This window comes from Procambarus clarkii, chromosome 52 (assembly GCF_040958095.1).
Source record: "Procambarus clarkii isolate CNS0578487 chromosome 52, FALCON_Pclarkii_2.0, whole genome shotgun sequence".
NCBI lineage: Eukaryota > Metazoa > Arthropoda > Malacostraca > Decapoda > Cambaridae > Procambarus > Procambarus clarkii.
This window is the reverse complement of record NC_091201.1, coordinates 31,447,485-31,464,521: the sequence shown is the minus strand read 5'-3', so window position 1 is coordinate 31,464,521 and position 17,037 is coordinate 31,447,485. Positions and strand designations below refer to the sequence as shown.

General features: G+C 45.4%; 1 protein-coding gene across 2 annotated transcripts in view; it reads left to right on the top strand.

Annotated features, from left to right (window-relative positions):
- Positions 1-17,037, top strand: part of LOC123763529 (receptor-type tyrosine-protein phosphatase epsilon) — a 104,717-nt gene that overhangs the window by 74,585 nt on the left and 13,095 nt on the right. For both annotated transcript variants that reach the window (XM_069304627.1, XM_069304628.1), the window contains 6 exons: positions 1,077-1,196; positions 2,148-2,224; positions 3,439-3,573; positions 4,555-4,692; positions 5,004-5,155; positions 12,903-13,038. In XM_069304627.1, the coding sequence (XP_069160728.1) occupies positions 1,077-1,196; positions 2,148-2,224; positions 3,439-3,573; positions 4,555-4,692; positions 5,004-5,155; positions 12,903-13,038 (758 nt within the window). The remainder of the gene's footprint in view (positions 1-1,076; positions 1,197-2,147; positions 2,225-3,438; positions 3,574-4,554; positions 4,693-5,003; positions 5,156-12,902; positions 13,039-17,037) is intronic.

Here is a 17,037-nt window from a genome sequence, read left to right as displayed (position 1 = left end):
CGTGGTGCCTTATCCTCCCTCGTGGTGCCTTATCCTCCCTCGTGGTGCCTTATCCATCCTCGTTGTACCTTATCCTACCTCGTGGTACCTTATCCTCCCTCGTGGTACCTTATCCTCCCTCGTGGTACCTTATCCTCCCTCGTAGTGCCTTATCCTCCCTAGTGGTGCCTTATCCTCCCTCGTGGTGCCTTATCCTCCCTCGTGGTGCCTTATCCTCCCTCGTGGTGCCTTATCCTCCCTCGTGGTGCCTTATCCTCCCTCGTGGTGCCTTATCCTCCCTCGTGGTACCTTATCCTCCCTCGTGGTGCCTTATCCTCCCTCGTGATGCCTTATCCTCCCTCGTGGTACCTTATCCTCCCTCGTGGTGCCTTATCCTCCCTCGTGGTACCTTATCCACCCTTGTGGTGCCTTATCCTCCCTCGTGGTGCCTTATCCTCCCTCGTGGTACCTTATCCACCCTCGTGGTGCCTTATCCTCCCTCGTGGTGCCTTATCCGCCCTCGCGGTGCCTTATCCGCCCTCGTTGTACCTTATCCTTCCAAGTAGTCCTTTTGCCTTATAGCGGTACTTTCTCTAGGCAGAATCATTATTAACATTATTAACAAGCGCCGGATCGACCCGGGTTCCTAAATCTTTCCTTTCAAATAGTTTATTAAATTGTCAGACAGATTGTTAGATGAAATTCAGCGTCTTGGTTTAAAGAAGTAACTTAAAATTATTCAAATTAAATTTCAGAAAACGTTTATGCTAATGACGAAGAATAAATGTTGTTTTGGACAGTACCTCCAGAATGTATCGACGCCATGTTGGATTACTGCTTTACAACTCAGCTTATGTAGAAACAGTTTGTGGACGTGTGGCGATGATTAAAGTCTTAATATTTTGCTAATGTTAAATGAAGTAGCAAACGGAATCACAGTAACGGAACGTCAATCAATAAAAATGCGTGATGTCCCGCTACTGTGACTGAGTCTTCGTTATGCTGCTGCTGCCACCATAAAGATGTAAGAGTTTAACCTGTGCTTTTCTCGAGAGTTGGAAATCAGATGTATGGCCTAATAGCGTTGTATGCGACAGATCAAGAGATGCTGGCGAAGGAGTTCGAGGAGCTGAAGGCCGTCAGCCCCGCCAGCACCACCAACGCTGCCAGCCACCCGGACAACCGCCCCAAGAACCGCTACGTCAACATCCTGCCCTGTGAGTCTACTGGGTATAACATGTACACTCGTCCGCATCACCATACACATATTTACACTCTGGAATGCTCACATACACACAGGTCATGCACCTGCCAGAAATATAAAAGTTTCTTGAATTTAAAACCTTTAGTGCACTCATCTCACATCCTATTGGACCATAGTACGGTATTAGGTAGTTGTGATGGTTGATGCAGGTGTTAGTTGTGTGTGTAGTGCATATATTTTAGCCCCTCGTCATGTTCCATACTGGCTGTGCCAGATGTGGAATACTGTTTTTCTCAACTACAACAGCGAGTTTCAAACCGGCCGCACCAGATGTAACTGCAAGGTATTAGCGCTATCAACAGGTGCTTGAGCCAACCAAATATTGGCTGGCTCAAGCCAACCTTAGGCAAAAAAGTCGATCTTCAACTGTCAATGCTGCCTTCAAATGACTCCTGCAAGCACAGACGTCGATGGGAAAAATATCTTCTGGTATTTGTAATATCTGTAAATACTGTGCAACACATGGAAGGCATAGCATAACCTAGGAATGAGAAGGGCTGTGAATTAATGGGATGGGGCTGAGCTGGGAGATCAGTTTCGATACAGAAAATTGTCATATAATTTAAGCGTATTTGCATATTCAATCCCAGTGATAGTGGTGGAAAAATAGATATGCAACATGTAGTGCATATTTAGCATGTTCATACATTTACTTAAAGGTGCTCGTATCACTCCAGTTTAGAAAAGGCCTCACCTACAGCCTAGTCACTCCAATGTCATGGCTCACCTGTTCATTCAGTGGCATATTGTCTAGAATACTGATAATTTTAGGTTATAATAGTGTCAAATAATAACTAGAATATCTTTGGCAGACTCAATTTTCAAGTTATTTTTATTTGGAAAACTAAACCTTATAACCTTTCAGTACCGTTAACACTCTCGGGTTGCTTGATTTGTGTTGCAGATGACAACTCGAGGGTGGTGTTGAGAGAGCTGGAGAACATTCCCTGCAGCGACTACATCAACGCCTCTTACATACACGTCAGTATCATCTCTTAACATAACTATTGTGCTCGCTTAAACATGTTTATTCCTAGCAGGAGGCCTGGTTAGAGACCGGGCCGCGGGGACCTTGACCCTCGGAATCAACGCAAGGTAACATCATGATACATCAGGTTTTATATTTTATGTTTCACTCAGTTAATCAGGTTATTATTTGTATATTTGAATCGACTCATTATAACAGATTGCTTTATAAGCAAAAAAAAAAAATGTTGATACCAACTTAAATGAAGAAAACTTTGATCATAAATAGTTGAACATTTTGAATTGAGTTTACACTCAATTTCAGTAAATTATTAACTAAGATAAAATTACACGTAATCACTTTTAAATATATATATCGAATAATATAGATGCAAATACATTTTTAGAACCTTTGTCGGTGATTTATAAAGATCATTACAGCTGTGGTTGGACTGTGGACAGATGTACAGATATAGAACAAAATTATAGTTTTAAATTCGAGCAGCGAGCCTAATACTGACAGATGGAGTATCCAGGACATGTGAGTAGGGTGTTCTAGTGCTCGCTTGGTCGGCGCTCTGCCTCATAAACATTAGTAAATCATTGTTTTGCATGATTAAACACACGTGTAGGCATAGTCTCAACAAGGCAAGTGCGTCCCTTAGTATATGTGTAAATTAAGCCATGACGATATATTCTCCCAGACTGGAAATGAGGTAAATTTCAAGAGCAAAATAGCTTTGCCTATTTATAATGGAGAATCTGGCTGGGTATATTTTATAATCAAGATAAAATTGCGGAATACATTTAATAATGTTCGTCTTTCTGCATCTACCCAAAGATGTGTACATATGCATATGTACACAGACAAATACACACACGGAGAGACGGGACCCCACGAGTGTAACTAACTGTTTGCAGTCTCCGTGGTGTAGTGGTAAGACACTCGCCTGGCGTTCCGCGAGTGCTTTGTCATGGGTTCGTATCCTGGCCGGGGAGGATTTACTGGGCGCAATTCCTTAACTGTAGCCTCTGTTTAACGCAACCGTAAAATGTGTACTTGGATGAAAAAACGATTCTTCGCGGCAGGGGATCGTATTCCAGGGACCTGCCCGAAACGCTACGCGTACTAGTGGCTGTACAAGAATGTAACAACTCTTGTATATATCTAAAAAAAAAAAAACTGATCCTGCACACACTTTGTTTCATAATAACTTTACTTAACCCAGGGCTACAAGATTCCCAAGGAGTTCATTGCCTCTCAGGGCCCAAAGGATAACACCACTAAGGACTTTTGGAGGATGGTGTGGGAGAAGAACATCCGCGTCATTGTCATGGTTACCCAGTGTACTCAAATGAACAAGGTAGGCAGGCATGAGGTGATTGTGCATTAGGAGTATTTAGTGGAAAACAACAAAAGACCTATCAAATGCATTGAATTTTGTAACTAGCTCATCATGATTGTAACTTGCTTAGCTAAATGAATTGTGACTTTCAACTACCGCTCACAGGATGGGTATAGGGTGCATAATAAATTAACTAAACACTATTTTGATTTTGTACAGAGATTACGCTATGGTTCACAATTTGTGTCCCTGGGTAGTATTATTTAATATTTGCTTATGCCTCGAAAGCATAGAAAATTACTATTATTCCCCTTAAAATTGACTTTGACCTTAGCCTCAGATACCTTAGGAAAGACGTCTTGATGGTTACTCAAAGGCTGCCGACTCCTTATCTAGAGGCGTAGCACACTGCCACAGGAGTCGGCAGCCTTCACCTACCTTCAAGACGTCTTCACTAAGCTGTCAGAGACAAAGGTCAAAGCAATGTTTGAGGAGAATAATAGCCATTTTCTATACTTTAGAGGCATAAGAAATTACAAAATAATACTTCCTACCAAGGGACACAAATTTTGATGCATAGTGTACAAAAAACAAAATATTTTTTTGATAGGCCTTTTGTTAGTTGTGTTCCTCCTCCATGTGTTCCCTCCCTCCAACATCCACTACTGCTTAAAAACTAATACTTATAACAATTATACACTTTTGTAATTGCTGTGTGGGTGGAAACACTCCCTCAGACTGTAAGAGGGATGATAAGAATAACAACTAGATTTGGGTAGCTGGCATGAGAGAGAATGGTATCCCCGGGCCGGCGTATCTCACCGTGTGTACATGAGTGCAACATGTGTTTGTAACACCCTGTCGCTACCTTGGAGTATTGTGTGCGCCTTGGTCAAGTCTCCTCTGAGTCCTCTCCAGTGATGCAAGAGGGAAAGAAAAGGAAATCCGAATTATTTGACCGTCAGCTGCAAATGTTTCATTCACAATGTTCTTGTTCAGGACAAATGCAGTAAATACTGGCCAAACCCATCTGAGGAGCCCATCACCTACCCCGTGGAGAAACTCATAGTTCACACCTTGGAAGAGATGCCTAACTTGCCAGGAGGCTACATCTCTCGAAAGATGAAGCTCACCAAGGTAAGAATTTTGTCAGCAAGGTTATGTAATAGTGTTACTTTAGTAGTGGCTATCACCTCGGTAGTGTTCGAGTACAGATATAATTAACCCTATAGAGATTCAGAGTTCTCTTCATCTCTGATCTTGGATGTGGGTGATTGCGATATTCGTGTTCATGACGCCTTTAAGCAAAGATGAGCAAAACAATTATAATATACTTTCCAACTGCTAAGCATCAGAAGTTTAGATTCATTGGGCCAAATGCGTGTCATTGAGAAAATATATTTATGAAATGACAAACATGTAGTAATGAATGTTGATTGCACCTGCAGCAAGGTCACGGGTCAAGAAGTGTGCAACAGTACCAGTACATTGCCTGGCCGGACATGGGCTGCCCCAGCACTCCTGACCAGCTACTCAGCTTTGTCAAGACTGTTAAGCTTTCAGTGCCTCCTAAGAGGTCACCCATATTGGTTCACTGCAGGTTAGTGTTGTAGTGTATATAGTACAGGATGAATATAAATACAGGAATATATGAACATTAGAATAAAGGAAACTGCAGGTCTATTAACCCATACGCGACAACACCTATTTATATCTACCTAAACTCAGTCGCAAGCCTATACTATGGTACCCGGTCATTTGTTCCATAATTCAACACATCTGCTTCCAAATCAGTACTTACCAGGTCTTTCCTGAACCTAAACCTGCTCAGTTTATAACCATTGTTTCGTGTTCTGAATTTATGAGACTGAGTGGGACTAACTCAACTGCCAAGCTTTGGAGCCACGTTAGTTAAGGCCGGATAAAGAATGCCAGTGAATTACCAAATGCATAAACAGTAATTTTGTTTAGTATAAAGTGAATAAATGAATAAAAGGTCTATCTGAAGGACAACACACGCCCCTGGTTGGACTGGCGGCGAGGTAAAAGTGGGTTTGTATTACAGTAAAAAAAATTAAAATCCTGAAACTTTTAGATCATGTGTTTCGTATCTTTTCTTTTTTTTTTGGGTTGGGGGGGGGGAGGAAATCTTAATAACAAATTAACAGCTCTGAGGGCGCTCAACGCACCAATTCCTTAGCGAGTCGTTCTGGTGAGTCCATGGGTCAAGAGAGCGCTCGACATCCGTCACATATGGAACCTGGGTCACAGCCCAGCCATAGTGTCCCTACATGGTCATATAAGTAGCCTTACAGAAACTGGAGACTCCATCATGAACTGGAAAAAAATAGAGGTCAGTCCGTCTTCGGGGTCTCATCAGTACAGTCGGGTTCGTTCTCGACGCACAATCGAGAATTCCGGGTTCGAATCACGGACGAGACAGAACTGGTTAGACTGTTGTTGTTATTGTTTAAGATTCGCTACTTGGAACAAAAAGTTCCAAGTAGCACGGGCTATGGTGAGCCCGTAAATGGTTGGACGCATTTCTTCACCTTATGGGTCCGTTCACCACGCAGTAAGTACGTACTCCGGTAAATTGCCATCCACACTTCTGTGGAAATAAACATTCTATTCACCTGGACTGTATGAGCTATCTTGAGATGATTTCTGGGCTTAGCGTCTCCGCGGCCCGGTCCTCGACCAGGCCTCCTTTTTTTGTTACACACCCCCAGGAAGCAGCCCGTAGCAGCTGTCTAACTCCCAGGTACCTATTTACTGCTAGGTGAACAGAGGCATCAGGGCAAAATAAACTCTGCCCATTTGTTTCCGCCTCCACCGGGGATCGAACCCAGAACCTCAGGGCCACGAATCCCGAGCGCTGTCCACTCAGCTCCCCCACCCGTGAGTATCCACGGTTCGAGACCCATACAATCCAGGTGATTTTTTGTTTTTTTACATGCAAGCATGCAAGTGAAATACAATAAATACAATAAAACAACATAGGAAACACAACAAAACTAAACAAAAAACACCGGGCAGAAGGACCGACAGCACAGTACAACAAGTAGCACAACTGGATAAACGCATGAGCAACACAGCAGACAGCAATACAAGAACATAACACAAAATACAAAACAATATAAACAAGCAATCAATAGCTAGCAAATATAAACAAGAAAACAAAACATTAGGAACATATGAAACAAATCAAACAGAAGCACCGGCCTGAAGGACCGGCAAACAAGCACACCATGAAGCATAACGCAAGAGAACATAACATACAACAAGCCATAGATAAAAACAAAGGAAAAACAAAATAAAAATAAAAAAACAATACAACATGTAAGGCATAAATATAACACACAGGGCAGAGTAACAACACAAACACAAATACATTAACAAGAACACGCACACCAAACTACCGGCCTCGCAACAAACAAAGGGAGAGGCACGGGTACATAATACAATAGGTCAAACAAACAGCCTGAGGGGCATACAGCACTACATAAAGCAAATAAACAGGAAATCAGCGGCACCATCTGGTCATCACTTGGTCCGGGAGACATCTCCCGTCACGCAGGGTGCAGTCGCGCCTCCACAGATCTCCAGTATCAGCTCTTGATACTGGTAATGGCTCAAAAGGGCCACCACTTACGAGCTATTCATGCCCGTGCCACCTTTTGGGTGGCTTCATCTTCATCTTAACACATTCACAAGGGAGACATCTCCCGTCATGCAGGGTGCAATCGCACCTTCACAGATCTCCAGTATCAGCTCTTGATACTGGTAATGGCTCAAAAGGGCCACCACTTACGGGCTATTCATGCCCGTGCCACCTTTTGGGTGGCTTAATCTTCATCAATCAATCGAAATCAGCGGACATACTTGCCCGGGAACCGCACCTGTGGGAACCAGACATGGAACGCTTCCCAGAGCAGCCACCGCCAAGGGTCTTGTTCATCCACCGGGAACGCCATAACATCCGGAACCCTGGCAACAAACACCCGCAAATAGGGGACCCAGATGGTATTACTTATGAGGCGAGTAGTCGCCACTCGCCCCCACATCATGGGAACCTGCCCACCATGAAAGTTCTCCGGCTCGTCAAACAGCAGTAACTCGGCAATCACTGCCCAGTGACCCGGCGGCATCACAGATGCCGGCAACACGTCCCTTAGGGCCCCAATGGCCATCCTCAGACGAGTGAACTTGACAGAGGGCACCACCACAGGGGCACCTGTGGCCACGGGCACACCACCAGACCTGGGAACCTGGACGGCACGCATCCTTCCGTAAAGTCACTACCAGGCCACGCCCAGCACCAGCATCCACACCATCCCTGGCAGCGGAAGCCACCACCCCCCACTGCGGAGAGTCCCTTGGCGGAGAAGGAACAGAAGGCACGTCCGAGACACGGGCACCAGCACAAGCAGGCACAGGGACCTCTGCCACCACTAACTGCAGAGACATCGACGCATCCGAATCCACACCGTCAACACCCGAAGACCCACAGTCGCTGAAGTCACCAACATTGGCCCAGTCAGAAGACGAACGCCGGGAACGTTTGGGCTCTGGCCGGAAGCAGACCCAGAAACACGGGCACCACTAGCCGGACGAACCGACGCCTGACACAGAACGGCAGCAGCCTCTACCACAGGGGGAACTGGGCCACACACAGCAGGAGGCTCCGCAGCCACCCCAGCACCCAGCACAGCCGGGACCCGAGGCGAGGACACAGGGCCAGGCGCAGCAGCTGAAGCCGATGGAGAAGACGGCGACGCCTCACAGTGAGCACCAGGAAGGTCCACGGGAGCAGCGGGGACATCGACAGGAGCAGGTAGACCATCCGACGGCACTGCAATACCTGGAGGAGGGTCCGCAACAACCAGAGGAATGTCGGGCGACGCAGGGGGAGCCTCACCAGCTAACGGGACGTTCACCTCCTCACCCCCAGAGTCCTCCTCCAGAGGGAGTGGCGGGAAATCCTCTTCCCGGAACAAGTTGACAGGAGCAACCGGAGCCGCAGTGCACCCGGCAACCTGATACCCCAACAGGCCACACCGGAAACAGGTACGGGGTTGCCGGGCATAGTACACCTGGACGTAGTACCCCATAAGCCGGACAGAAGAAGGAATATCCGACCGCAGGCGCATCCCCAAGGTGTGAATGTTCATCCGCCTACCTGCATACCTCCCTGAGGAGAGCGTGTTCACCCGCACACTGACGACCACACCAAGCCTCTGGAAGTAACATCGGAGGAGGTCCTCGGGAAACTCCAGGGGCGCCTCATGCACACTGACATAAGTCAGGGCACCACTACGGTCCGAGATGGACACAGAGCCGGCACCACCCGGCAACGGCAACGAATGCCCCTCATAACGTTGGAGGAAGTCACGGTACTCCTCCTCCCTCACGAACTTGAGAACAACCCAGTGGGCAGTTACAAGCTCAACACCGTAGATGGCCATCACTGGGATACGGAGCATATCATACATAACCAACTTGATTTCCGTATATCCAGCACGACCAGTGAACTCTAGGCCCACGGAGTTCACTCGCACAACAGGGGGAAGATGGCCTCCCATGTCAAGCTCGCCACGTCAACACGTAACCAGGCAACAATAGCAGAGGGGGGGGGGCAGAGACGCCCACACCCCACGGCAGCTAGCGGGCAACTCCAAATCCAGGTGAATGGTAGGTACTCAGGAGTTAGTCAGCTTGTTGTGGGGTCGCATCATGGGCGGGGTCAGTACTATCCTTGGGGGAGGGGGGGATGACCTCGATATAAGCCTAACGTGTAAAAATACACTCTAGCTGCCTTTTCCACTCCCCCGACACAATAAATTATATTATGAATAAATAAGCTCAATTATTTAAGATCCCTAGTCACGTGACTCTCGTTGCCGCCAATGGGAACTCTAGAAAGCCTAACTGCAAGTCACAAGTCTCATTGCCACAGCCACTAGGTGGCAGCACCTCTTGTGACCTTATCTCTATTCATAATCTCATCACAAACAGCCTGATTACTTTTAAGCGATGGTCAAATTGCAAGTAGGATCCGACTGCTCAAGTAAATAAGTAATTATCAAAAGAAAGCACCAAGCCGGGAATACTGTGCAGCACCGTCTGTATCGCAGGTTCAGCAAAAGGACCTACATATTCCTCAAGATCCGTATACGAGAGCAAGAAACATACAATGAGCGACATCATCAAGGGTTCAACTGAAGGACCTAGGAGTGACTGAGAGGGACACCAGGAAAGCATGACCTACGATCATCTAGATAATCTACAATAGGAAGCACATGGACAGTAGGCGGGTCCATGCAGTCGAACAATAAGGAGCAGGACGATGTTGCTGCAACCCGTCCTCTTTACACAGTACACCGCATTTTGATGTCAAAATCCCGAACGGACAAATAAAGGGGAGCTATAATTTACGTTTTCTATGCATGGTCGATAGATTGGATTAGGTTCCATCGTTTCAATACACCATTTTCTGTCCGTTGTGGCAACTCGAGAGACGGGCCGAGTCTACGTGTGCCCAAGAGTTAAGCGTATGTGGCTGATACGGTTGGATAGGCAGTCTCCCACTGCCTATTATGGTAGTAGGAGGAAGGGCCATTAGGATAGGTTTCATTTAAGGGTACTCAATTTGCTATCTGTAATACCAGACCATTTATTTGATCGTGCCAACGGTCACGAATTGTGGTATGAATGACGGTAGAAATTCGAATAAGGACTCCCTTTGGGAGTCCTTATTCGTAGGACTTATTCGTAGATGGGAGAGACACGAATAGCCACCACAGATGCAGCCTGTGCTGACGACCTAAACAAAGTCATCACGGACTCCTTTAATAATTTTCAACCGTCAACGCTGAAGATGTCCAGAAGAACACAAGACAAATTAAACCTTGAATGGAGGATAGAGTGGTGCATACCTAGCATACACAAGAGACTTTGTGGCCAATTTCTATGCACATATACATACTCTGTTTGACGAGTACCCCTATAATGTCAACCCATGTCTGCTATTTTTTAAACAATGCTGTTTATTGACCAAATTGTATTTTTGCTGTTTTTCTGCCATGTTCCCCCTTTTTTTATTTATATATTTTCTCAACACATTTTATACTTTAATCTCAATTAGTATTAAGTTTTAGTTTTTAGTGTTTTTCCTGTCCGAAACGCTTTGCGTAATAGTGGCTTTAGGCATTGTATGTACTAGCTCTATCTATGAATTCATCAATATTTGTATCACACCTTGTATGTATGTACTTTACCTGAATAAACATTTGAATTTTGAATTTGAATTTGAAGTACAAATAACTTTCAAATACCTAAATAAATACAACAATGTAACTTATTAATTTTATGAAATAGATTTTCTAATTCTAAGAAAAATAATTCTTTGCTAGGTTGTTGTGCCCAGGTTAGACTTTAGTGTACTTATATTTTCAGTATGGGCTCAAAGGTGTGAAGTGTGCTTAAAGTCGTAACTTCGAACATAATTAGTTGATAAAACTTGATTATGACTATCTCCTAATCCGGGATTGTCGCAGTTTGTATAACCACGTGAAGAACGCAACTACAGGAGGGTGAGGCTGCATTTTGACGATATTCGTGCCTCTGTTTTCACCACGGAAATACATCACGATTTTAAAGGCAGTGTAGAAAGTAAACTGCGTGACGTATTACAAGGAACTGACCCCCCTTGCTCTAAATGTCACAGTGAATACTGAGCTAAATAAAGTCCATCACTGGCTAACTGCCAACAAACTCACCCTCAATATTGACAAAACTTTCAATATTTTGTTTGGCAATAAATCCTCAAATTAAATAAATCTCAGGATTAACAATACCCAAATTTGTAACAAAGTAGATGGCAAATTCCTTGGTGTTCTCATTGTCCGCAAGCTGAATTTCCAGGGACACAATCTAAATATATCAAAAAAAGTTTCAAAAACTGTTGGCATTCTTTCTAAGATCAGATATTATGTACCTCGCCCTGCCCTGGTGACACTATTATTCTCTCATCTATCCTTATCTTAACTATGGTATTTGTGCTTGGGGTTCTACTACCCAAAATCATTTACGTCCTCTAATTACTCAACACAAAGCTGCTATTAGGACAATATCTAACTCTGGCCCCAGACATCATTCGGTACCCTTACTCAAATCTCTGAATATGTTAGATATTAAGTCCCTGCACATCCTCTCATGTGTATTTTATATATATAAAACGCTGAACTGTAATGTCAATCCTGACCTTAAAAGCTTCCTAGAAGGTTGTAACAGATCCCATTAGCACCACACCAGAAACAAATACCTATTTGATATTCCAAGAGTACGACTTAGTCAAACTAGAAATGCTTTACAAATCAAGGGACCTCGAATGTGGAATGACCTTCCCAATTATGTTAAAGACTGTACCTCCCAACCAGTTTAAGCTTTAAACTAAGTACTACCTAATTAACTCCATGTAACCTACCTCACCCCCAAAATGTCAACCCATGTCTTCTATTTTAAACAATGCTGTTTGTTGACCAAATTGTATTTTTGTTTTTTTCTGGCATGTTCCCCCCCTTTTTCCATTTTTTTCTTATTTTTTCTCAACACAATTTATACTTTAATCTCAATTAGTATTAAGTTTTAGTCTTAGTGTTTTTCCTGCCCGAAACGCTTTGCGTAATAGTGGCTTTAGGCATTGTATGTACTAGCTCTATCTATAAATCCATCAACTTTTGTATCTTACCTTGTATGTATGTACTTTACCTGAATAAATATTTGTATTTGTATTGTATTTGTATTGTAACTGAAATCGTCAGATAGAAGTTAAAATAAATGAGTAATTATATCTTTATATCTTGCACTAATAAAAAAAATACTTAGAATTATTCTTAACTCGGTCCACATGGTGCAGTGGTAAAGCATTCGCCCGGCGCTTCGCGAGCACTTTGGCCGGGGAGGATTGACTGGGCGCCAATCCTTAACTGTAGCCTCTGTTCACCCAGCAGTGAATGGGTACCCTGTTAAACGATTTGGCGGGTCGTATTCCAGGGAAAATTAGATCCACTCAGTAAAAAAAATAATTGTTAGGGATAATCATTAAAAATTATGCATCAGTAATGAAGAAGTCTATTATTATGATTCGGTAATATTAATGGCAAATTGCTGTGTAATATGCAATCCTATTTTGAATTTAAATTATGTTATTTCATCTGAAAATAGCAATGTGTTAGCAGATAGGACGATATGCTTTGCTTGAAGCGTTTTTTTAGTTTTGCAAAATAAACAAGTTATTAGGAAATGTATTAAAATTCCATACTAAGTATACCCTGCCCTGACAGTGCTGGTGTGGGGCGCACGGGAACCTTCATTGCCGTGTACTGCCTCATGACGGAGATGGAGTACTCCCACAGCGTCGACATCTTCTACTGCACCCTCAGGATGCGTGTCCACCGCCCCAACATGGTTCAGACTCAGGTTAGTCTTTAGTCTAATTGTCGCTGTTATTCACAAATTTTAGCTAGTTTTGTACTTGTTAAACAAAGGTGTACTACTAACAATATGTTGATGGTATGCTAACATCAGACATCAGTAACCACTTACTATAGGTAGATTTATGGTAAACAGAGTAGGTCTATTTTGTAGTTTGTAAAGATACAAACAAATCAGCATTCACACATGAATACTTCTAAACCCCCAGAAATAAATCGTGATCTGGTTGTAAATCTATTAACCGACTGTGTTCCGGGATTAGCCTGCAAACAAGTTAGAAGTCGTCTGACCTGAACCCTATAGTTAAAAAACGTTCTTCATTCTAATTGGCAGGATCCTACACGTCTGAAGGCTTTTATAAAGACACCTTACACCTTATAAAAACAACAATAAGGAAAATGCAGAAAGCCTATTGACTCATACTAACTCCTATCTAAATATAAAGGAGCTAGTATTCGTACTTATATTTCACGCTTAATTCATTCATATATTTGTCAAATCTAAATTTGAAGCGATCCTACGTCTATTATGTTGCGCGGTGTTTTGTTACATAAAATAACAATCTTATTTCCAATTTATATTCGTTGACTTTCCTATTCCCAGGACAAGCGCCAGAATCTGTTTTTTTCTTTGCGGCTAGAGGACTTTGGCATCAGAGATCCACACAATATCCAGAAAACTGAATAGAAAGATAGGCGAAAGTACTGAACAGAAAGATAGGCGAAAGTACTGAATAGAAAGATAAGTGAAAATACTGAATAGAAAGATAAGCGAAAATACTGAATAGAAAGATAGATGAACACGCATATGCATGTTAGTGGCTTCGCAAGAATGTAAGAGCACCAATGTTATGTACTCTCACAAACCCAATGTACTTCTTGCATATAAATAATGAATATAAAAAAAAGGTGAGCAACCTGAATTAAGACATTCTGAAGCAAACCCAGCAGATGATAGTTTTCTCAGGTGAACACCTCGTAGGAAAGAAGAGATCAGAGCAGAAAACCAGTGTTCCCCCCCTAAAATTGCTTCATTATATTCATTACTTAATTTTCCGGGAACACGAAATTGGAAAGGAGCACTAGGTACAAAGGGCTCAGATTTTCCCAAGCCAAGGCCATAGAAACATATATCACAAAATCAGAAGGGCTGTTGGAATAAAAACAGAGTCCAAGGCTACCATCAAACCCTCTGAGGAAACAGCCCCAGCTGCCGCCCCACCAACACACCCGCCACCATTCACAACGACCAGTTACAGCCCCGCTTCTGTGCTAGGTAAATCCACTACGGCCCCACCATAGCCCATGCTACTTGGAACTTTTGTTCCGAGTAGATGAATCTAAAACAACAATATATTCACAACAGAAATATCTTGGATTCGTTTTCCACGGCAGAACAGAGGCGTTTGGGCACGTTTGCTTTCACCTCAAGGGTGTTGACTCGGCTGTTGGTGTGTGGACCGGGGACGCGACCCTTCGGCGGTTTGCTTGGCGTCATGGGAAACCCCCCCTTTCCCTATCCGCCGTTCGGAGACGATTGGTCTCGACTTCTCTGACAAGGTGTCGTACCTAGCTGTGGAAGTGGTCATCCTGGACATGTTCCGTGTGAATGTGGCAGATGTTTGTCGGGTGCAGCTCCTCACAAACCATTGAGTGTTTGTGAAGTTCAGCTCTCCGACTGTTTATCAAAATTTTGTGGCCCGTCATGATGGTCGCTCGTTTTCCCTCCCTGCTGACGGTGGTACGATCGCTGTGTCTGATCGTTGCTGCACCCTCACATATGTGGCGCTTCATGGGGTCCTCTTTGAGTTTGCGGAGGGGCTGATTCGTCGTTACTTCGGTAAATATGGGGCAGTGGTGTCCCTCCGGATGAACTCTGTCTCCTCTGACCGGTGACGGTGGATCTCGAACGGGACTCGGACCCTCGCTCTCCGTCTTTAGTCTCCTGTTCCGTCGTCCGTCACGTCGATGGGCTACACCATATGTGCCTTTTACGCTCGGCAGCCCATGTTGTGTTTTCGGTGTGGCCTTGAGGGGCACCTGGCGGCGGCCTGCACTGGTGTGGCGGCGGCTCCTGTGAATTTGTTTCAGGAAGAGGACTTTTCCCCGTTGGTGGCTACGGACTTGTCGCCTTGTAATGATGTGGTGGGGGGATGGGTCCCTGCCGTCTGCTGCCCCGGTGGTGTTCCTGGATTCCTTGCCGTACCCGTACGTGCGGTTGGTGATGTGGGTGTCGGGGTGGTGGTGGGTGAGGGCCCGCCCCCGCTGTTGGCTTCCGCGCATCAGCCGGCTCCTTTACCTCCGCCTTGCTCCCCCGCCTCTGTCTGCCCCCTCGCCTCTACCGGCTCTGCTTGCCCTGTCTCCAATTCGAGTTCCTATGTCGCCTGTGGGGTGTGGGCTTATACCCCCTGTTTTTGAGGCTGCTGTGCTTCAGGCTCGAGCTTTGCATGGTGTGGTGCAGCCGGCCGGGGGGCTCTACTCGGGTGCCTCCTGTTGGAGGCGACAGTTCGGATGATCAGTGACCTGTGGCCAAGCATTCTCGGACGGCTAGGAGTGTGTCGCCCCCTTGTGAGTGGGCTGCCGAGTGTGACGATGTGGTTGATAGTGCTATGGGGGGCTCTGTGCTGCCTCCTGTGTCGACCCCTGCACCTCCTGATGTTGGCTCCCCACCATCGGAGGTTGCCCCTGGTGATCGGGACCTCGTCGTGGTGCTGAAGAAGGATGTACGCCGTGAGGCCTCTGCTTCTGTGGCGAGTCCAAGGGGGACGGGTGCCGAGCCAAAGGGGACGAGTGGCAAGTTCAAGGGGACGAGTGGTGAGTCCAAGGGAACGAGTGGTAAGTCCAAGGGAGCGAGTGGCGAGTCCAAGGGGACGAGTGGCGAGTCCAAGGGGACAAGTGGCGAGTCCAAGGAAACGAGTGGCGAGTCCAAGGGAACGAGTGGCGAGTCCAAGGGAACAAGTGGCGAGTCCAAGGAGACGAGTGGCGAGTCCAAGGGAACGAGTGGCGAGTTGGGTGCCCGGTGGTGGAGGTCCTGGCGCGCCTACGTCCCCTGCGGATCCCTCCGGTGAGAAGCCCCCGTACGGAGCCCAGTGCGGCTCCCTGTGACAGACCTAGTACGCCACCCAGTGCTCGACCCCCTCATGCGGTACCCTTCCCTGTGGTCACGGCCTCCGGGGTTATAGGGCCTGTGAGTCGTATCCGTTGGAACTCACTTTGGATGACAGGGTGCGTCTGATCCCGTGGTGCTCTTCTACCATTTGGGTGACGTGGGCGAAGAGGTTTCTTTCTGGGGTGCCGGATCTGATGCCTCGACCTTATGCGCCTCCTGGTGGACAGGTGTCCGATGACGTCATGCTGATTTGGAAGGCTTACTGATTGCGCTTTCCGGCGCGGGAGTTCCCGGATAAATATGTATAGTGCTTGTGACTGCAATGACGTGTACTCCCTGTAATTGTTGCTTTTTCTGCTTTATGTATTTCTTGCATCTGTGGTTTTGGCTCACCCTGTTTGGGCGTTGTGTTTTGATTGCACTGTGCTATAGTTTTTCCTTGTGTGTTTTCTATGTCGTTTCCTGTGTTGTATACTTGTGCTGTTCGGTGTGTGGTGTGCTTTCACGTGTCTGTGTTGTGTGTGTGTTTTGTGTTTCTTTTGCCGGCTCCTGCGTGTTCTGTTTTTTTTCCTGTGAGATTGGGGTGTGGTTGTGGCTTTGTTTCCCATTTCCTGCGTGTGCCGGTTTTTGTTTCCTGTGTGTGTGCATGTGTGTGAGTCTGGTTTGTCTCACCCGGTCTGTGTGTTCCGGTGTATACTGTACTTTCACTGTGCCATGTATGGCTTGTCTTGGTGCGTGTTTTATATGTTTTTTCTGTACTTTTTGCTTTATTCCTGTTTGTGTTTTTTGTTCTGTTTACTGTACAAAATGTTGGGTTTTGTGTGTTTTTTTTTTTTTACTTCATGTCTGTTTCTTGTTACATGTTTGTATTTTGTT